The 23,198-nt window shown below is 39.9% G+C and overlaps 1 protein-coding gene across 1 annotated transcript in view; it reads left to right on the top strand.

Annotated features, from left to right (window-relative positions):
- Positions 1–23,198, top strand: part of LOC134395538 (contactin-6-like) — a 278,197-nt gene that overhangs the window by 91,236 nt on the left and 163,763 nt on the right. The window contains exon 3 of the mRNA XM_063121702.1: positions 15,069–15,195. Within this exon, the coding sequence (XP_062977772.1) occupies positions 15,069–15,195 (127 nt within the window). The remainder of the gene's footprint in view (positions 1–15,068; positions 15,196–23,198) is intronic.

Raw genomic sequence — 23,198 nt, 5'->3', positions numbered from 1 at the left:
CCATGCAAGTAATGACTTTCTCCAATTGCTTTGTATCTATTAATACTTTGCGTGAGCAATTTTGTTTGGGAAAATTGGTCTTGATAATTTATGCTATCTTTTTAATTATTTTTGAAATAAAGTATTGTTGTTTATGGTGACTCATATGAAAGCAAAGCAGTCTATTAAGCAAAGCCGTATTTGGATCTCTTTTTTTAACAAATGATTGATAACTTTGTGTTTTGCCTTTTGCTGTTTAATTAGCAGTACTGAAGCAAAAACAAAACCAACAACCTTTAATTCCCAAACATAGCAGATTTCTTGGATGTTTGCGTAATTGTATGAAAAGTGTTGATCTGAATTTTAAGGTGCTTCTAAACACAGTGCCAGTCTATGCGAGTCATCAGATGGGTAGATTTTCATTTTTCCCTCTTGTTGCTATGGCCTCCTGCTGCTGTCCCACAATAGCGATGATCTCTTTACACGGGGAAAGAAAGAGGAAGCAGCAATGGCCACATGGTTCATTCAGGGGCCTGTTTTTATTTTATTTATTTATTTATTTATTTAATTTTTATACCACCCAATAGCCAAAGCTCTCTGGGCGGTTCACACAAATTAAAAACCGTTCAAAATATAAAACAAACAATAGAAAAACCAGTTTATCACACTGCTTTTCCTACACATAGCAGGAAATGGTGGCACATTCCATTTTTTAAAAAGGCAGATTAAAAGGGGTCTATTTTGCAACGGAAAAATGAGTGGAAGGAGCGTGTGGGAGGCAGACACCATTGTCTAAAGGATGCACAAACATCTGTAAGGGGGCAGGAGTGAGCGTGCAATAAAATGCTCATCTGATAATGCTCCAAGTGTCCTAAAAAGTAAATATTCAGTTTTTAGGATGGTAATTCTTCATTTCTCCATGTCATTTAATGAGCTGTATTATAGTGATTGGTATTTCAAAAGAATTGCTATAATAAAGGGTATCAGAGAGACACATTGTTCAGATAGCAAGGCACTTTGGATGTGATGCTTTGATTATGGGAATCCCTGGGCAGTATCCCCACCACTAGCACAATGGGAAGCAGTTCCAGGAGCTGCTGGTTCCAGGAATGCTTGTTTCTGAAATGGGGCAGGTCAACAGAACTTGCAGAAGGAACCTTGATAGAACTATACCAATCAAGAAAAAAGGGTTTCTACTTATATCCAGAGCTACTTTTTGAACTGCAAATTTTCTTTTACACAAACAGTGTGTCCCGCTTGATCGAGCAGGAGCAGAGAGGCAGTATTGGATACTTCCCTATATTAACACATTTTTTTAGGATTCAATAAAAAATTGAATTGAGCTTCAGCTGTGGGGCGGTATATAAATGTAATTAATTAAATAAATAAATAAATAAATAAATAAATAAATAATAGATTACAACTGTTGCTTGCTCAGATGTCCCTTGATATAAATCATCTTCATTCAAATAACTGCTCACCCATCTACATTTTTCCTCCCAAGTTGTGAACAGTTGTCAATGAACGTCATATGAATATCATATGAATATTGGTTTTGTGAATAATTCAGTGAGTGCTTTTTTTTACAGGGCAATGCAAGTTAGGTATCTTCCAAAATTTGTATTTAACCAAATTCACATTTTCCTGCCACTGGAATGGCTTTGTAACTGCTTACAAGGCTGATGACTGAATGTAAGAACATCTAATCCAGCATTCTCTCTTCAATAACCCACAGTCCCTAGCAAGTGACTCTTGGAGGTATGTTTCCTCTGAACATAAAGGGATGGTGGCATTGGGCTATGATGCTTCATTCCTCCTCCTACTATGGCACTGGCCTTTGGAGTGGCACAGCTGCTTCCTCTAGGTAAGGATGATGGATAAGAAAGGATTAAGAAAAGCCTCACTTTATTGCTTCGGAACTCTAACCCACAGATGAGCCATGATGGGGGCCTATAAGTCCTTTTCCAAAGCCACCTAAGCTAGTGACCAATACTTCACATTGTGGTAATAAATTCTATAAGTTAATTACACATTGTCTGAAGATGTACCCATTAAGCTTTGTGTGAAGGTACGTTTATTTGACAAAGTGTTCATTTTACTAGTGTAGTTTGTTTTGAGGGCAATTTTTTGTTTGGTCCCCCTTTCTCCTTCTGGCACACGAGAAGATTGCTTAGGTATTTCAGTTATTTTTCAAAAGGAAATTAACACAAACATCTGTATCTCATATCGATGGGATCATAAGAAGCATCCTATTACTCAAATAAATATTCATAGAACATTCTGACTCTATTAATCTTAAGGGTCTTGTGCTATGTTTTAAATTAATATCACTTGCATTTCTTTCCAATTATAGATTTGGAAACTGCAATCTTGCCTTTCATCTTTCTTGGTTTTACATTGCCTAATTGCTTGAAATGATTTACTTTTCAAGTTTTCCACATCTAGTTGTCAATTATCCACAAGCAATCAGTGACATACTGTCTGAAAAAAAATCTTTAATGGATCTTTGTACATTCTGAAGATTTCTCTTGAACATTAGATTAGGCTACACAATTAATTGTCTCCAAATCGAGGGTTTACTCAAGGCGTTAAAATTAGTTGTCATATTGAACTCTCAAAAACACCACAATCACTGAAAATATCAAGTCTGTGTGGGCTTTGGTTACTGGACTGGCACAGTGGCAGATATAACTAAATGTTTGAGCATTTGGGGTACATTGAGAATTAACACAAAACAATTCTGTGTTTAATTTGAAATGGTGTGTTTAATTGGGAAGGCTACCACTGGAAACAGTTAAGAGAAAAACTGCATCTTTTGATAAGAAACGTGGTGGTGGCTGCTGTAAACAGTGAACTGGATCCAGTTGTCAGCCTAGTTTTAGCTGGCTGATATAAATTCTTCCCAGAGGACCTGAGTGTGTGGTGTGGATTGTACGGGAGAAAGCGATCCCGCAGGTAACCTGGACTCAAACCATGTAGGGCTTTAAAGGTAATAATCAACCCTTTATACTTCGCCCGGAAACTAATTGGCAACCAATGAAGTAATTTTATAATTGGTGTAATACGATTACCCCTAGGTGCACCAGTGACCAGCCTGGCTGCCATATTTTGAATTAGTTGAAGTTTCCAGACTAGGCACAGAGGTAGCCCCATGTAGAGCGCATTGCAGAAGTCGAGCCTCAAAGTTACCAGCACATGCACTACCGTCTTTAGGTCTTCCAACTCTAGGAAGGGGCACAGCTGGCAAATCAGCCGAAGCTGATAGTAGGCACTCCTGGCTGTCGCATCTATCTGAGCTGTCATTTGGAGCGAGAGATCCAGGAGCACCCCCAAGCTGTGAATGCAGTCTTTCAGGGGGAGTGTAACCCCACCCAGAACTGGTTGACACACCTCCAAACCCAGGTTGGGGCCTTTGACAGTAAGCACTTCTGTCTTGTCTGGATTCAGCTTCAGTTTGTTTTTTCTCATCCAGCCTATTACTGCCTCCAAGTATTCAATCTTGCATTTTGATTCAGGAAGTGCGGATTTAGGGGAATATCAAAATGAAAACTGAACAAAATCCTACCACATCCCTAATTACTAAGCCTAGATGTATTTTACATAGTGAAAAGTAGCACAAAGTGTTGGATTTATTTAACTGACAGGATGCTAAATGATATCGCTATTATCTCTTTCTGCACTGCAGATTATTGAATTGAACCTTCAGTCAGCTTGGCAATAATGGCAGATGAATATTACGACAGTACAATGCAGCAAACAGAATCAACCACCAAATCTAGGACTCACTAATAACTCAAATCACAGTGAACAAAATGCTTGTGCAGTAGATTGGAAAAAGGTTTATTATTATTATTTATTTGTCTTGCCTATGAATACAAGACTAATGAAATTTCATTGAAAGGAATGCATGTCAGGATTACTATACATCATAAAGACACATCCCCCTAACTTTGTGGTGGAGATTTGTCTCTGTAATTAGATGTCTGCTTCTGCAATAGTTTGGTGTCTGAAGGACATGGCCAAGTTCATGACATAAAACAAATCACCTCCACAAAAGAAAAAAATACTTTATCTTTCAGGCATTTTGCACAACCCTACCAAAGAATTCTGCAGTCAATGTAGTTATAGCTTATAATTTCATTGCAGAACAGAAATGTCACTCCAGGCTTTCTTATACATGGTCTTATGAGATTCTTCTTTTGTAAAGGAAAAAAATGTTGATATACCTATATTATTTTCTCTTGCTTCTCCTCTGTATGTGGAACATGCATGTATACTTGTCTATTGACGAAGAAACAGCCAAAAATGACATAAGACCCATCCCTTTTTCCCATCCAACAGTCAGTCAACCATCTGTAGCCACAGAAAAAGCTCAGTCATCTTTTGCCCTCCTCCCAAGATTTCTTCTAAGAAACTTCATTGTAATTCCAGAAATCTCCAAGCCTGCTGATACCTCTCTCCTTCTTGTGGCTGGTGCTATTTGGTTACTATGGGGTTTTCATTCGAAACAATGCCACCAAGCACGAAGGTTCTTATTTGTCTTAGCAAACCCTTATATTTCAGGGCTTCCCTGCCACTATAACTCAGTTGCACAAGCTGACCCTTTTCTGACAAGACAGTATGTAGTAACATGCATTTCCGTCCTTTTTTACTTTGCATCAGGAGTTCTGAATGTAAAGTCTATTAAGTTGTTGAAGTTACTTTTCTGACTTCTGCAAGTGAGTTCCATAAAATACGAGTTGTGTGAAATCCTCTTGGGAACAGTATTAGTGAAAATCTAACCTTAGGTACTGTCTTATGCCAAGTCAGACCACTGGTCTACTTCACTCATATTGGGGGGATCTAGAATTAAGCTGAATCAACTGCACTGGCAAAACTGGACTTTCCCACCCCTCCTTTCCATGGTAGCCACTGAAAATGCTACACAGAAAGTCAGAAGACCATACCAAATCAGGTGAGTTGTAATGTGGGAGAAGGGAGATTTTCCCCTCCCCAGTTGGGTTGAAGGACCTTTCTGAAATGGAGCTCTTCCTCTCACAGAAGGCAGATCTTGGATCTAACACCTAGTCTACACCAGAGGTGGGCAACTTATGCCCCTCCACATGTTTTGACCAATGACTACCATCATGCATCACCATTGGCTATGCTGGCTAGGACTGAGGGGAATTGTAAACTAAAACATCTAAAGGGCCACAAATTGCCTACCCCTGGTCTACACTGACTGGCAGCAGCTCTCTGGGTTTCAGACAGGAGATACTATGGATTGGACCTGGCCCTTTTAGTGAAAAGCATGTGCCCAACTACTGACCTACAGCCTTGAAATTACCTTGAAATCTTCATGGTTCCTCAGATGTACTTCCTGAGCAGGAACTTCAGCTCAAGTTTTGCTTTAGATTAAATTTGAGCAATATTTATAAGTCTGGCTGAACAAATGGAGTGTAGGAGTGGGATCACATCAACCACCCCTGCTCTGGATCTCTGTAAACAGCCTACATGCCTGGATTCTTTTTTAGACCTCCTACTGAACAAGTGGATCTGGCAAAAGGAATAGTGGGTGCAATTCCATTCTGCCTATCCATCAATGGAGAGTAAATAGCACTCTGGCAACTCTATGCAAAATTGGTAGAGCTTCCCTTTGCTTTGCTATAATGCACACTCTAATGATAATACAGGAAACCAAATGCAGTGGAACTTGTTTTCTCAACTGCACATAAAAAGAAAAATGTGCTGTCTATGCAAAAATGGGAAAAGAACATAATTAAATCCTCTGTCAATTTATGATTATGAAACAACAAAGTCTTCTCAATATGCTGTTAACTTTATAGTTGCTGAAGAAAATATCACATAAAAAAGTAAAGGGATGTCATGTTGTTTCTCCCAAAGTCTGGTTGGAATTATAGTTGTTAACACTGGTCAAAGTGCTCAACCACAGTTGGAACTACTGTATGTGTTTTAGGCCTTGTTCTCCCAACTGTGCTTCCCAACCTTCTCCTGTGTGTATGTGTGTAGGTGCTTCACACCATGGATAGCTCCTTTAGAGTTTTTACAGGACCTGACTGAAACCCCTGAGCAGCACCCAGCTAACTTTGGAGCCACAAGCCTCTATCAGTGTGTGTTGCCTCTGTCACACAGAAGGAAGACTGGTTGTCTGCCTTGTATTTGGCACCTCTGCCTACTGGTGACAGGCATGGCTGCACCTGTTTATGGCAGTTACATCTCCTTCCCAAGTGCACTTCCTAACTGAAATGATACCGTGCCTAGCTACATGACTTCAAGCAATAGAGGAGACATGTTGGTCCTAAAGTCTTAACAGTAAGGAAACCTTTTCACCTATTCTCTCTTGTGTTATCAAAGGGGTTTCATATAGCTTGAAGCCTTTCATATAGCTTGAGGCATTGTAGGGATGGAGAGATATTGGCCTTAGCTAGACCTAGCGGTCTAGCAGGATGGAGGGGTGAAGATCTCATGATTTTTTCATTGCGAGATGTCCCCCTCAGTTCACATGCGGCGCGCAATGACCTCAGACATGGAGTCATCACGCCAATTTTTTTCTGGTTAAAGGGCCAGCAGTGCACAAATGCTCGTGCACAAAAGGAAGTGATTTTTTAAAAAATAATTACTTTCCCCGCTCCCTCCACCCCAGCCCCGATGGGTGCAAAGCTCCTGAGGAGCGCTGCGCCCCATGTGCGGGTCCTGGCTCCTTGCAAGGAATCACGACAAACAGCGGCACCCAGCCATACGTTCCGCAGTCTCAGGCTCAACCCAAGACCACGGAAAATCCGGGCCTAAAGCATAGGGCGAGATCCCGGGACAAGAGAGGGATCATCTCTCCCTGATCCTGGGATCCCCTGTGCATCATGTGAATACACAGGGATGATTCCGGGGATCACCCAGGGATTTTGCCCCATCTAGCTATGGCCATAGTGGATATCCAGAGACATTAGAGTGATAAAAGGAAGGGATTAGCCACAACATTTTCATCAGCTTGAGGAAAGCTCTCTTGGTCCCTGATGGTCTCAGCTATGCCCCCACTAAGAGGAAGAGTTAATGCCCTCTGAAAATGAGGGCACTCAAGATCAATCACTATCATCAGACCAGGAAGAGCCAGAGCCCTTAGAAGAGATGGCTACAGGTCCATCCATGACAGGGGGAGGAGACTCTGAGCAACCCCCTGAACCCCAGGAGTATTGTTGGTTCAAGCAACAGGCCAGTAGGGCTCCTTTGAGAAGGAGTGCTCGCTTGCAAAGAAGAATTCCTCAGGAGAAAGCAACTCCTCGTGATTAGGGCTCTGAGAGATCTAATGAACTGCAGCTGAGCCAAGGCTGGGGCTCAGCAGACTCTGATGATAAAAAAATGTCCATTGTCTGCCTAGCTAGTGCTGGAAACAATGTTGTTGTTTTAGTACCCATATCTTCTAGCTTCCTTCCCAGACCTTGTTCTGTGGTTAATGGTCTGTGCTACTGACCCTTGGATACCTTCTTGACTCTGCTTCTGAAATTTGTAATGTATTTACCTGCCTGTGTTGTTACCTCAGCCTGCTATCCCAACCATTCCTGACCCCATGTATCTGATTGCTTGCATGTGCTTCGACCTCTGCCTGAACCCCATTGAACAACTGAAACCTGTGTGGTTGAACATCTTCCTGCTTGAGTTCTGAGTGGAAGAAGCAAATATTGTTCAGCTGTGATGGGTGTGAGGAAGACAGGCCCAAGAGTTCTCAGTTGCTTTGAAAGAAAGTAACCTCCATAGTAGATGCCAAGATCTACACTACTGCTTTATAACAGTGTTGAAATGCACTGACTGTTGGGGCCAATAACACATTCCATTTGCTGTTTCAAACCACTTCCAAAGTGTTATATCCTGCTTGGCGTAGATCTGCCCCCAAACATACTGGTGTTTTGTTTGTTTTTTCTTCATGTGCAAAAACACACACAAATGTGTGCAAAAGCTGGAAAACCACCAAAACAGGATGTGGCCAGAGGGCCAGATTAGAACCCAAGAAAGGCAGGATTTGTCCTGTGGGCCTGAAGTTCCCCATCCCTGTTTAAACCTCTACTGAGTTGATAAGAAAGTTACTTTTAATTTTATGCCTTTCCTTGGTTTAGAGTGCAACAGTTGCAGGCTGAAGGAAAAAAGGCAGCCTCAGATTTGTGGAGAGTAGGTGATAAATAACGAGACAGACAACATAGCTGGGTTTAAACAGGGCCACTTATTTATTGATCGATCTGCAAGAGGGGTTGCAACCATTTTAGCCTGTTTCAGGCCGCTTCAATCGGGCGAGTCATTCCTGACCCGTGGAGAGGCGCTACGCCATGCGTCTCCCCATGGGCCTCCCCTGTCGGGGTAGGGGAGCCTTCCTTTGTCACCCCCAACTCAGACCGCCTGGTTCAGAGTGGGTGAGTAGGGTTGGCCCCTACTTAGGTCTTATCTCCCTAGCTAGGCCGCTGGGCTCCAAACTGGGAGCCTCGGACCTACCAATTGCTTTAAATAGCGCCCGTAAATGCTCACCAATTCAGAATCTCTATGGATGCCCGTACCTAGCACCAAATAAATGTGACCAAATTAGCAAATCAACCTATTTAAGCTCCCAAACTGTCTTATAGTGTGAAGTAGGCAAAAAAAGCTCATGTGTAATTCAGTATATGAGTAAAAAATTCTTACTTGGCCCCCAACAAGGCAACCAGCAAGCCCACACTATTTACAGGGAGGGAGCCGCACAGCAAAAGAGGAGGTGGGAGGGGTAAGGCTAAACCATATAGCCACAACACACCCTCCCACCTAGGCCCGGATGTGTCCATCCAATGAGAGATGGGCTCGTCTCGTGCTCATCTCCCCCACCCACAAAAGCTTCCCCGCGTCCAGGCCTTGCTGGGTGCGGCAGAAACGCCCTTACATTTCTATTGGAATTAGAGAGTGGAGTGAAGCTTGACAATCTGGTTGTAGTTTCTTTCTTAATCTCAGGGGACACTTGGAGATACTAGGAGTCTCTGGTTGGGGTCTTGATTCTGAAGGCAATGAGTGCTGCAGACCAATAAAATGGAAAGCTTCAGCGTGTGGGAAGGAGAGAGGGAAGCCATTTATTGTGGATGGCTCTGCAACTTTTAAGGGCACACAAGCGTCTGTTTGCCAAAGTGAAAATCTTACATTTCCACCAGCTTCCTTCATAGTTTCTAGTTGGCTTCACTCATGACCATTAATGAAAGATAAATCAGAAAAGGCTTGAAAAGGTTCATTGCAGTTAACCATAGCTTGCTGAGCTTGATAGGTCCAAAAAGATTTTATGGAAATGGATTGGGGGGTGATCTGTGATTTACTACATTTTATGGTCTGTTATCTCACTTACAACACACCATCATGTTCTGACAAGTTCAGTGCTTTACTTTTAAAACCGCTATTTCATCTCGGCCTGTTTTACTGCCCTAACGTGTTGTCGTAACTCTACTTTTTTTGTACACTGAATTAGATGAATTGCTATGGAAAGTGTTTGAGTATAACTAAGGCATAAATGCAGCAACATATATATATATATATATATATATATATATATATATATATATATATATTTATAACACACAACACATTTAACGATCCTTCAACTTTGTACAAAATGCTAGTTAGTGTGTACTTACAATTTTAAATTTGCTATCCCTTAAGGCTATTCAGCCAGGTGCTACTTATAAAAAAACTTTCAGAGACTTTTCTGTTGTGGTACCCTAGTTGTGAAATGAGCTTCGCAGAGTCGCTCGCTTGGCACTTACTGTTGTGCACTTTTTGCCAGGTGAAGACCACCTTATTTTCCCAAGCCTTTAAAACTTTCAATTTGTTGTTTTAAATCTGTTACTATATTTTAAAGCCTTGCACTGCAGCTAGGTTTTATTTGGTTATTATTTTTATCTTAGACTGTAGTTTTAAACATTTATGTTGTGTTATATTTTATGGTTTTAATTGTTGTGCACTCCCCAGAGAGCTTCTGCTGTTGAGTGGTATAGAATTGTAATAAATAAATAAAATAAATTTTAGGAATAGTTTGTTTTCCAGGAACAGATACACTTGGAATTTCTGTACAGAATTTGTTAATGGACAGACAGTTATACTAAAGGGGAAAAAAAGATTTTTCTTTTCAATCCCCTAGCTTTCAGAGGGCATTTTTCAAATCAGATATATAGATAGATAGATAGATAGATAGATAGATAGATAGATAGATAGATATAGATATATAGATATATATGAGAAATTCTTACATTATGATTTATATTATTCTGAAGACAAACAACAGTGCAAAATCACTAGAAGAAAGCCTCCCACACTAGAGGCCTTCAAGAGGCAGCTGGACAACTATTTGTCAGGGATGCTTTAAGGTGGATTCCTGCATTCAGCACAGGGTTGGACTTGATGACCTCATAGGCCCCTTCCAATTCTACTATTCTATGATTCTATAAGAAAGTGACTTCAGGATACAGAACCCCAAAATACAGCAACTTTGAATGCAATCCTATAACTTCCACCCTTGATGCTTGTCATCCTCCAAACTTTGAGTTTTACAAGCATCCAGTGCAGAGCAAGAAGAGTGGTAAAGGTAAGTTTGTAGAGGCAGCTGGTGCAGTTCTTTCTAGGCCAGCTGTGAAAGTGAGGGGGGCAGGGCATGAATTCCTAGATCTGAGGTTGGAATGCTATCTCTGACCTTGAATCTTGAAATCTGAAGTATCCTGTGTAGATGCCATGGGATTGCTTTCCCCACAAACCAATTGAAAACTCTGATTTAATGGAAATATCAAATTTCTGTCATCTGAATGTAACCTATCCTATCTACTATATATACCTGTCTAGATTATCCCTTGCACTAGGCAATGTATTAGGATTCAGTTCAAGCATCATCTCCTAAAAAAACATGACTTTCTAATAGTCAGTGGTCCTCTTCAGAAGTTGCCTCCATATGTACATTATGTGTACATGGAAGAAGTATGATCATGCCCACTGCCCCAGTCCCCAAAGTCATCATGCCCCACTGAACCCAGAGACCAATGTGTAATAGCAGAAAAGTCTGAAAGCTGTACCTATACACATTCTCCTTTCATACTTTCCAGCTAATGTGCAGAGGTCTGTGAGGAGGCCAGTGGGGAGCCTCAACATGAGAAGTGGATCTGAGCAATGTCAGAAGGCATGGTCCAGTCACCATTATGTGTGTTTAGGGAATGTATGGATGCAACATCTGTACAGGTCTAGTTACAATACTGAGTTCATCATCATGATGCCATCTAGAAAGGATCTCAGTCGTAGGCCACATTCAAGGAAGCAACAGACTAAGAGCATGTGCCCCGTAGTATATTGAACTTCTTGAACATTTACCCTTATTCCATATGGCAAACCCCATAAAAATCTATAGGAAATGTTTCAAACCCCCTAAAAAGGATTCCTGTTGGTCTCATACAAATTAATCAGAGTGCCCATTTCCTATTGACCCATTTGAAGCACGTTCTGAACTAACAGCAAAAAAGGTAAATACACCAGTAAGGTGGTTTAGAGTAAGGAACATCAAGATCCAACCTGTCAAGCTTTTAACTTTTTATACAGTTCAATACTTCAGTAGTTAATAAAATGTTTGTTCTTAAATGGCTTCTTCAGGAAGGTAACACAGTACCTCTATGGTTTGTGGACATTGTTAAATAATCAGCCGCTACAGAAGGCCACCAAATAAATGAGTTTCAAAAGCCTTGGACATCTATAATAGCAAGAAGATTTATACACATGGGCAGAGTATACTACAAGATAACTAAGTTATCAAGGATAGTAAATATAGAGCAATTGAGACAATGCCTTTTATAGGACATGGTCTTTATGTTACTGGAATCAAGATTTTAAACTATGTGCTTTACTTCAGAGTTTGGAGTAAAATGAATAACATAATGTTATGTGCTCTGCCTATTGGTAATGTGTCTGACTATTTCGTTCCAATCAATAGGGCAGTAGCATTTGTGAGCAAAACAGTAGTAATTGGATTACAATTAGGCAAAATAAACAAAATAAGGAGTAAAGATAATGGGAATTCAAAACATACTAAAGCAAGATATATCTCTGAATAAACATATGTCCAAATGGAACACAATCCACTATAGTGGGAAGAAGAATCTTTAATCAGTCCCCAAGAAACAAATTAAATATAGGGAGCAAAAGAATTTACCAGGAATAGGGGAATTAACTGCTCCAATAAAAATTCTCGGATAAAATTTGTTTCTTCTGGCTATGCCTGAGCTGAGATGTAGGAAAATCCCAGCCATTGCCACTGCCATTGGCAGTATCCAGCTGATAGCCAAATAATTCAGTAGACCTGTAGTAACATTTGCAGAATAGAATGGGGTGAGTTTGTTCATCCCTAATATATTATCTCTCCATGTAGATCTTATTCTGTAACATCCTTTATTTTACCATTCAGATTTCACCACCAGAAGTGATTCTTGTTTAACCGTTGCCAAGACCCAAAGACGTTAGTAAAAATACATATTTGCAATATCCAAATGACCAAAAGTAAAAAAGAATATAAAACCAGTGATTACAAATCCTAGGCCACACACAAAGAATTTGCTAAACAGGCAATATAAACATTTTCCCAGTAGCCCCTACACACTAGGCCAGGAACTGAACTGATGGAAAGCTCAAACCTACTGGCCCTGCTCCTTACCTCCATGTGTTCATGGGCTTTGCATGGATTTACTATTTTCCTAAAACAGCATTATACTTTATATCATTTCAAAGTCATTCTGAAACTTTCCCAGTGAATATTTAATGATAAGGATTATCATTAACTGCTTTTACTGCGTTTAAATTATATATTGTTTTAAGTTGGTTTGTGGTTTAATTTGTTTTTAACTGTGCATATTTATTGTTTTATACTGTAGGCTTTTATCTGTATGCCACTCTGACATCTTAATGATATAGGGCCACATAAGTTTTCTGCAACAGGACAGAGAGGGCTGAGGTATCACTGAGGTATCACAATGCAGAGTGATGGCAGGACTGGTGTGTGCTGAAAGCCCCCCACCCACCCCATGGGGCACACAAGGGGTGCAGACTTCTGTCCTTAATACCACATTCCTTTTAAGTTGGGTTTTTTTTGTAAATCTTTGAGAGATGTTGAAGACTTGATCTTCACCATGTGTAAACCACTGAATAATGCCATCCTGTGCATGTTTTCCTGGGAGTAAGTGCCCACTGAGCACAAATGGAACGTACGTCTGAAAGTATATGATCCAGCTGTATATGAATGCATCCTTCCTTTGGGAGCAAGCCCTATGTAATCAGTAGGTTTCTCTTCAAAGCAATTATGCTTTGAAGTACAGGTTTGTACCGTATATCTTTTTAACTTTTTAATGTTTTAAATTTGTACTTGTTATATTTTAGGTTTTGTTGTTGTTGTTGTGCACTACCCAGAGAGCTTCAGCTGATGGGCAGTATAAAAATATATTAATAAATGAAAAAATAAATAAAATTCACCTAGGGAAAGAAACTCTTTATTTGTATTGGCTATAATTGCATAGATTATGGCATTCAAAATATACAGACAGGTTATGTGTGGGATACTTGCTAACATGGGATTTTAAGGTCATGACAATCTCCAGTGGACTAATCGGCTGGTTCTATCAATCTCATTTGTTACGGCAAGCTCCTTGCCTTGTTTTTCTTATACTTCCTTCAAGGATCTTGCTGCACAAGTAAGGCAAGGTGGAGGTAATAGCCATCCATATCGTTCTGAAGCAGGGATGCAAACAAGCGCTTTCCCTCACCTTCATTATGTAAATAAGCCCCACAAATCTTCAAGAAATGAGGTGTTATTATCAATCAGTCATGAAATGTTTGCTGCTGCATAGGAAGAGGAAATTGCCTGCAGACTATCTGGGAGAGTCTGAAAGCAATTTCCCTGTGTAAGGTTTTGAAATAAAAGAAGGGCATGCAGGACCTGGTATTTTGACAGCCTCGGCTATAAAAGGAGGGAGGTGATGGGTGAGTCTTAAGGACACATGAACGTTGTGTATTGGAATCATGTTCAAACTCGCACTGGGTGGTTGCCTCCACTTCTGCTCAACTCTAAGGGAGCTCCAACCATGTAGGGTCAGTGAAATGAAAATTCCCCCCCCCCCATACCCAAAGTATGCCAACCTCTTCACACTTTTTATATCATATTCACAGCCATTGTGATCTTAGGCAGAAAATGGGCAGACAGCAGATCTGTTGTTTTGGGCCAACTCTAAGCATTTGTGACCATTGGGGCTTCTGGGAACTGAAGTCCCAAAATCTAAAAATCTACTTTTTGCTTACCCCTGATCTAGAGGATGGAGTGTTGGACCTAGACAAGAGAGACATAAATTAAATCACTTGCTCAGCTGTGAAGCTCATCATCTGAATGCATTTGGGCCTGTCATTATCTCTCAGCTTGACGTACCAGACAGTGGTGTTGTGATAATTACATGGGATAATCCCATGTATGCTGCTGTTGGGTTTCAAGGCTAAACATCTTGAGATTTGGAGGAAACTGTAAGTATCTCAGGCCCAAAGAAGTCAGTGCTTTTATGCAGACAGGACATTCTGCAGCAAATAACTTGTTTGCTAAAGATTGCTGATGCAATGCTAAAAATAGAAAATACATTACAAAAAAGAGAAAAGAGAGGACTTTAATCTGCATAACATTTGCATAGGCTAATTTATATAGGTGGAAAGTTAGAAATAATTTCTATAATTTAAATAGAAATACAATATATTTCATCATAGTGGAGAAGACTGATTAGGTGACCTGTGTGCCTGCTCAATCAGATGTCCATTTGCTGTTGATGGGCAACTTCAAGACTCCTCCTGCTCTCTTTCCTCCTGGTTCTTTTTTTCTTTAAACCAGAGGTAGACTGGATATTTCTTCAAATATAGAACAACTTCAAATAGAGGACCGTCCTCTACCAGCTGTCCAAAATAGAGGACTGTCCTTGGTAAAGTAGGACACCTGGCCGCCCTACTGATGTAAATCTCAGTAGCAATCATGGAAAGTCACAGGAAACATTTTGATTTGAGTTTAAATAGTAGTATATTAATTTTAAATCATTTCACAGATGAAGAAACTCTGCATGGACCCATTTTCATTCAGGAACCATTTGATGTCACTTACTCAATGAATTCTGAAGATCCAGAAGTCCTTCTGAACTGTACAGCTAGTGGCCGTCCCTCACCATACTACAGGTAAGGTTTCTTGTATCTGTGTCACCATTTTGAATTGCACTGAGGAGAGGCTGATAGAGTACTGCTCAACCTTACCATTTTTCAAATTAAAAAATAAGCAACTGAAATGCAAGAAATGAATGTTGTGCTGGGGACATGTACACTGTGCATGCTCCATGTGATTGTTCATAGACCCGGGATAAGGCCAAGAGTTCTGCACAGATTATTTGATTTGCATTCAAGGAAACATGTAGAACTCCCTTTCAGACCTTGCCAATTCATCATGGAAAGCTCTGAACTGAGGGGCATGGGGCTTATAATCTGGGAGACCTAAGGGTTGGAGCCAGCATGCATGGATGCTTTGCTCTACCCATTTCAAGACTGCACACATTCAAGTGAATGTGTGAACAGAGCTAGAGTGTTCATGTTGTGAAGTTTAATCTTCATCACAATAAGCATTTGAAAGTAGACGATGGATTTTTGGCACACATTTTGCACATGCCATCTTCTTATATAATATGCCTTCTCTCTCATCTCTACTCTTTGATATGGCAATTTAATATAACTATTTCCAAATAGTAACCTGTGGTTCCTTCTTAGAGCAGACCATGGGAAAGAATGGTGCTTAAGTTAGATTGACATCAGATATAACCCATTGGACACAAACCAAAGTTGGCTACATGACAGAGAAATCAAGATCTGAGTTACAAGGGTTAGGGTGCAAGCCATCTAATCCAATAATAAGCTGTGCCATTAGGAAAGTTTCCAAAGGGGCTTTAAAATCAAAAGGGTATACGTAGTTACCATCTAGTATAATCAGGACTGAAGATAATCATGGGATTGATCAGAGGGAGTATTAGAATAGCTTCACTGACAAAATAATTTTGAACAACTGAAATTGTTCGGTCAGTTCAAAATTTTCTACAGCATTGCAAAAGAACATCCCAAAAGCTGTTCTATTTATTTCACTTGACATAAACATTCTAACAAAATACCTCAGGGATATTGGCCATGGCTGGACCAGGCCTATATCCCGGGATTGTCCTGGGATCATCCCTGTGCATCCAAATGACACACAGGGGATCCTGGGAACAGGCAGGGACGACCCCTCCATTTGCCTGGGATAATCCTTATATCTAGCTAAGGCCAGAGTAAAGGAAGGGTTGAACTCAGTTTCAATGTTTTATAAAATTATTAAATGTAAATGTTCTGATCCATTGGACTGGGAAAGTCAAAGGCAGGCAGTCTACTTCCATTCCTTTTTTTAAAAATGATTAGTTTAAATCTTGACCTTTTGCAATGTTTCATGTATTATATTTCTATACAGCCCCATAACCAAAGCTCTCTGGGCAGTTGACAAACATTAAAGTATATTGACTTCAGTGGGCTTGCACAGTCCTATGCTGACACACTTCAAAAGGGAGAAAGGGCTGGTTTGCAATGGAGGGTGTTGGCAGGTGGCTGACAACAGGAGCTTTGCATGGCGGAGAAAGAAAGAAAGAAAGAAAGAAAGAAAGAAAGAAAGAAAGAAAGAAAGAGTAAACGGGGGGGGGTACATTTCCACTTCAGCCATTGATCAGCGAGCCTTCCCCAAACTTTTTTTAAAAAATCCCCTCCCAACCCAAATGATGTCTGAAATGACTTTCTCAAATTTAGTATCAGTGAACTGGGTAACAAATCGGGTGGGATCATTGGGCAATGGCCCTCATAGTTTGGCATAAGTGCTGTATCCTCATTGTACATGTAGCCTACAAAAGATGCAAGACAACAGAGCTTCCCTGCATGTATCTGAATCCCTGAAAATGAGCGGACACCATTCTATATATTTTATAGAAAGAGTGAAAGTTTGTTTTCTGTGGGGAAACCATGCATTTAAGGGAAGTCTGTTCACTGCAGTAATATATATGTTTTGCAACTTTGTTTCAAAAACCTATAAAACTTAACAACCTCACCACAAAAATTATGGTGCTGAAGTGAATAAGGAAAAAAATGAATCATTAAATCCTGCATTGTGTAGCAAACTACAGAATAAAGGACAGAATGGAAGGAAAATTAAAAAGAGGACAAAATATAAATGTAAGGTACTTTATATGTTTATAGCTAATGAGAACCCAGCAAAAATTATTCCTAGTATGATCTGGAGTTTTTATGGGTGCAATCCACATCCACTTGAATTTAATGGTAAAACATTACCATTGGTAAAGTTGGCTTTAGTGGATCACTGTTTCACTGTTTACCAACACACTTGCATATGTCTTTAGTTGCTATACGTAGTATTTTTCTATTGTGAAAAATAGGGTTTTGGTGCAAAAGGCGTTTTATAGGAAAGAAAATGGTGGCTGAACTGTGAAGATCAGACCTGTGTTACTATCACCATCACCTTTGTCAGCAAAACAAAGTTTTTAAAAAAGCAACAATGAAGCCAGCCCCACCACTACCTTCCTGCACAAATTTGCCCATTGTTTGCGGTTCTGAATTCACTCCCCATCCCTACCTGCAAAAATGGCTGAAATAATAATTTTATCAGTGTGCATCACTGCCACAAAACAAACAGAGGCAAAAAGTGGCTGTAACATAGCTCAGGTCAAACAAAAGTATGTTGTGACTGGAGTGAATTCTGCCTCGTTCCAAAAGCATCCCTCCCCACAATAAAAGTTGATGCCAGACCTTTCCAAATCTCTTTTTCTCCTGAAAATGGAGCATGTTATGGATTTGGGTAAACTCCTTTCAAAACAAATTGAAATTAAATTCTTACCCAGGCCAGACAAATTCAGTAGGTACAGCTATTTCCAGCATGAAGAGGACCGTGATATACTGCCTATCATATATAGTTGATAAAGCAATAGGCCTTTCAGAAAAAAAGAGATGGCAACCTCGATTCAGCACTAAGATAGTTGAATACACAGGAATTCCAATCAAATCCAGACTTTTAAGAGAAAAGCACCCAAACTCCTTGACATGGATGGACAAATTTGTTGATTTCAATTTCTCCCAGATTTGCTTTTTAAAAAACTGAATTTCTTTTGTCCCAAATATGGAGAGCTTTGTGAATTTTGGCAAATTCTGATCAAAACCGAGCTGTAACAAAATTCACGCCATCCCTACTCCAGAGACACCTTGCTGCTGCCACTGTCCCATGCTGCTCTCCCAGGCAGCGGGAAAGGCTTTACAGGTTCATGGGGAAGAGGGGTGTTTGGTTCTCATGTTTCCAATGACATTATTTGAAGTGTGATAGGCTTCCAAACTTGGCTAAAAGATCACAAGCTATTTCCCAGCTTTGGGGAAAATGGCTTGCTTTGCCAAGTCCAAACCTGAATTGAGATGAAGGGAGTTCATCCTTCACTAAAAAAGAACATGTTTTTTCCAAGCGCACTGTATAAGCTATGATTGATTCTTCATTGCCAACCAGCTGTTCAGTTCAACAAGCTGAGAACCTCTTATCAGAGTGATTTAAACTACTTCATCTCCATCCCATGTAACATGGTCTGGGAATCTGCTGTTAAGAAATTAAGGTCCTATTGTTGGTACAGGGAGTTAATTTGCCCTTCCAACTTAGTTCTGGGACCTGATCCTAGCTCACCACCTAGGCTCACAGCATTGTTGTGCCATTCAAGAGGCTTGCACAATTGACATAGCACTGAAAAGTTCAAATTACACTTAACAGAAGCAGCACTTATAAATTTATTTATTTATTTATTTATTACATTTTTATACTGACTCACAGCCTAAACTTTAGTTTACAACTAAAACCATAAAATCCTATTTAAAACTTTAAAATCACATAAAACCAGAATAAATTACAGTCCAGAAAGGCTTGTTTAGAAAGATACGTTTTTAGGAGGTGTTTAAAAGATATTACATTTTCCACCTCCTGAACCGCACTAGGGAGGATTTTCCAGAGTGTGGGTGCCACTACAGAGAAGGCCCACTGTCGAGGTTCTTAAACTGAAAAATATATGATTCGAACTCCAATATCTCTTGTTGTTGCCAAGTCTTGGTCATAGCCCTTCTTTTGTTAATTACCCAATTCAATCAGTTGATATTTGAGCCAGACACATGTTGATCATGTTTTAAACAACTCTTTAAAACATAACCCAAATCCGGGACAGGCAATAGGGGTGTACGCTCCACACTGAAAATCCGAGGGTCTGATGGTGCTCCAATAGAGCTTCAAACTTTCGGTGTGGTTAGTGGGCATTTTTAAAACCATCAGATACCTGTGGTGTGGAGTGAAGGTTGTTCAGAGGTCCGTCCCATTTTCAGATAACTGCTTCATTATATGCTATTGAAATTAACCAAAATGCTTCCAGCTCTGTCATTTTTAAAGATAAAGGGTTTAAACTTGGCAGCATGAAAGCTATTAAGTATGGCTTTAAGCATGCCAAGTTTGAAGCAGATCCCATCATCTCTTGATTTTTAAGGATTTTTTTTTAAAAAAAATCCACTCAAACCTACACCCACATGATTCTGCATTAATTCATCCCTGCACATTTGTGGAGTGGGGTTTATTCTTTACTTTGCTGATGCACAGCTGACTGTCATTTTTTTAAAAATTCCTAAACATTCAAGGGATGAAGGGATCTGTTTCAAACTTGGCAAGGCTATATCACTCCTTATGAGCTATCTTGGTGCCAAGCTTAATCTCTTTACCTTTAAAAATGACACAGCTGTAAGCATTTTGGTTAATTCCCATAGTCTATAATGAAGAGGTTGTCCAAAAATGGAGTGGTTTTCCGACACGTAATCTAGTGGTGTGGAGAGACAGACCCCCCCCTCTGAAAATTGGAGCCGAGAACCTGCTCAACAGAGATCCTCCCCAAATTTCAGGATGGAGAAGACCTGCTCTGGACACCCCTAATAGGCAATGATTTGGGGCTCATGGGCACATTTGGCAATGTGAAAAACTTTCCTGAGCCTCACCATAACATGGCTGTCATAAGAGGCATGACAAAATACAAGGAACCTGATCCAGATATTAAGTACAGAGCAGAGGTGGGGTCTGAGCCCCAACATACTTTGAACCCACAGTTTTTCAGCACCAAAAGAAATCTATTTCACAGCCATCCCATTTGCCAATAAGAACATGTGCTAATTTGAAAAGGGGGAGGAGGAAGAGCACTTTGGAGGGTATCAAAAAAGGTGTCTCTGGGCACATCAGTGCCCATGTGCACCACATTGCCTCCCCAGGCCTAAACTGCAGTAGAAAAAAAGAACATAAAAAGGATCATCCAGATAAGTCAGTGGAGTTCATTGGGATAGAATATATCCAAGCCAATGTCAGTATTAAATATTTTATTCCTACAAAACTGATTGTGCAGTGTCCATTTTTGAATATATATATTTTTAAAGAACACTTCCACACCTAAGTTTATGCAGATGATGGCCACTGTCCCTGTAATCATTCTAAATCTTATTGTTCATCACTTCTGGTTTATGTTTTTACTAAAAAAAGAAAAAAAGAAAGGAGCAATTCTGTTGCACATTTTGCACAGATACTATAAGGATGCATTCCTATGGGATCTGCACTTGATACTCATAAGCCTCTGAACTCAGAGGCTTACAAGTATTCAGAGAAGAGTGGGAGGCCATGGCTCCCATATTGAATTTCAGCTAAACAGGCTTTTTTCCTGAGGCATATCAGAGTGGGAGGGAAGGAGGCTGGAGATACCTTGGGATAGGGCATAAACTGGCATTCAAGTCCCCCTCCAGGACACCCCCCTTTAACTTCCATCCGAGGTCACTTTTGTGACCTCAAAGAAGCATCCAGCATGGTTCCCTCTGCACCAACAGGGGACGGAAGGGGGCAAGGAGCTCGGATTCCTATGTCTAAGGTTAGATTACTGTCTCCAGCCTCGGATCCAGGAATCCAAAATATCCTATGGCCCACCAGACTTTGTCTAGGGGGGAATAGAATTGTTCCCTAAGAAAGTTTTTATACTTGCAGAAAAGCATATCTACAATTATTAAGCTTCACACTGAATTTACATTCTTCAACAAAGAATAATTTGAAATAATTTCCAACTCTCCCCTCCCCCTCCCCCTCTCCCTCTCTCACACACACACAGTGTGTGTGTGTGTGTGTGTGTGTGTGTGTGTGTGTGTGTGTGTGTGAGAGAGAGAGAGAGAGAGAGAGAGAGAGAGAGAGAGAGAGAGAGAGAGAACATCTAATCTTAAGTAATTTACCATGATATGAATGACAGGATTACATCCTCACCTGGCAATCATATGCATCTATTAATAGCTTTCCTTCATTGATTTAAACATATTAATTAAGAGAAGACCCTAACCAGGAGCTGATTCCCTGATCTATATGCACAGTTTAATAATAATCATACTGTGTGATTAGAATGATTATGGGGACACTGTGAAAAATTCATTGGCTGTGAATAAGCCAACAACTTTGCATCTGTGTTGAGAAACAATTATAGAGCTTAATTGGGAGCCATGTAATGATGACAGCAGTTATTTCAGTGATTGATTCTGAAATTAAAGCGAGCTGGCAAATTAAACCCCAGTATATTCAAAGCTAGAAATTTGAGAAGGAATTTTGGGTCCAGAGGGCATACACTGTACATAGGTTTAAATAGATGAGGGGGCAAGTTAACTGGAATCCAGAGGATTGACTTATGAAACTGGATGTTGAAGAAGGCCCAGTAGTTCTGCTGGGCCTAACAAAAATCTGAAATTGGATATAAGACACGAGGATTGAAAAGTCAAAATAAGCAGCGACTGCAGCCAGCTAGCAAGATACTGATGTGCTGCAAATGCCTTACAACTACTGGATGCTACAAGATTCATAAAGGCTAAGTTTCAAAAGACTTCTCCAAGTAAATAATTTAGAGCTACAGGCATTTGTTTATGGAATTCAATTGATCTGATATTTGATCAATCTTCAATCATCCGCCAGGCACCTACACTGTACTCCTTTCGTCGCCAGCTGAAGACCTTTTTATTCTCTCAGTATTTTAACACTTAATTTTAACTTAAATTTAAATTTTACTGTTTTAACTCTGTATTTTAATTTTATATCAATTTTGCTGCGTGGTTTTTATTCTGGTTGTTCTTTTTATATTGTATTGTGTATTTGTGCTTTTAACCTGTTGGTTGTCTTACTATGGTTTTAATTTTTGTGAACCGCCCAGAGAGCTTCGGCTATTGGGCGGTATAGAAATGTAATAAATAAATAAATAAACCTTTGAAAGCATCTCTCTCCAAAGGGTATTTTCTTCTTTTTGTGAAGTTTTGTTTTTCCTCAACATGAATTACTTTTCCACTTCTAGATTTCCCCACACATACGAAATTATAAAGATTTGATTTAAAATAAGAACATATTTTCTATATATTTTTCTGACCATTACACATAGACAAACATACAAACACACATGCAGCTCTTAAATATACTTATATAATTTGCATTTTCAATCTTTCATTAGATAGTGAGCTTCTATTTAAGCTGTTTCAGAGTGCAATCCTGTGCATGTTTAGAAGGAAAAAATGCTACAACTTCCAGGATTCCCAAATCAGCAGGGCTGGCTGGAGAATGCTAAGTGTTGTGGGATTGTTTTAAGTCTAAACATGCATAGGATGGTGCCCTAACTCTAGCTGTTCCACAAGCATATTAGTGATAAACTAAGGAAAATTCTGAGCAGTATAAAGTTTAGGAATTCTCCTCCAGATTAAAGCCATATGGACTAAGAATTCTGAGTCTGTAGAACCAGAGGTTTTCCTTTCTGTCAAACATGTTCATGTCCTTTGTTTGATCAATTGGAAGCAATTGTAAATCTGAGAGACTATGTGCGGCCCCATTCAGATAACACACTAAACCATGCTGCTTAACCACAAAATGGTTAACAGAATGCATTCCATTAAATATTTTGGGGTTAAGCAGCATAGTTTAGCATGCTGTCTGAGTTGTTTAGCATGCTAGGTGAGTTGTTCATCTTTCAGTCTTACACATGCACACGCATGCACACGCACACACACAAGTCATGAGTTTCAGGTTAATCTGCATGATCTCTCCCCCA

The sequence above is a fragment of the Elgaria multicarinata genome, chromosome 3, assembly GCF_023053635.1.
Source record: "Elgaria multicarinata webbii isolate HBS135686 ecotype San Diego chromosome 3, rElgMul1.1.pri, whole genome shotgun sequence".
Classification (NCBI taxonomy): domain Eukaryota; kingdom Metazoa; phylum Chordata; class Lepidosauria; order Squamata; family Anguidae; genus Elgaria; species Elgaria multicarinata.
Note: the sequence above shows the minus strand (reverse complement) of the source record. Positions and strands in the feature narration are given on the sequence as shown.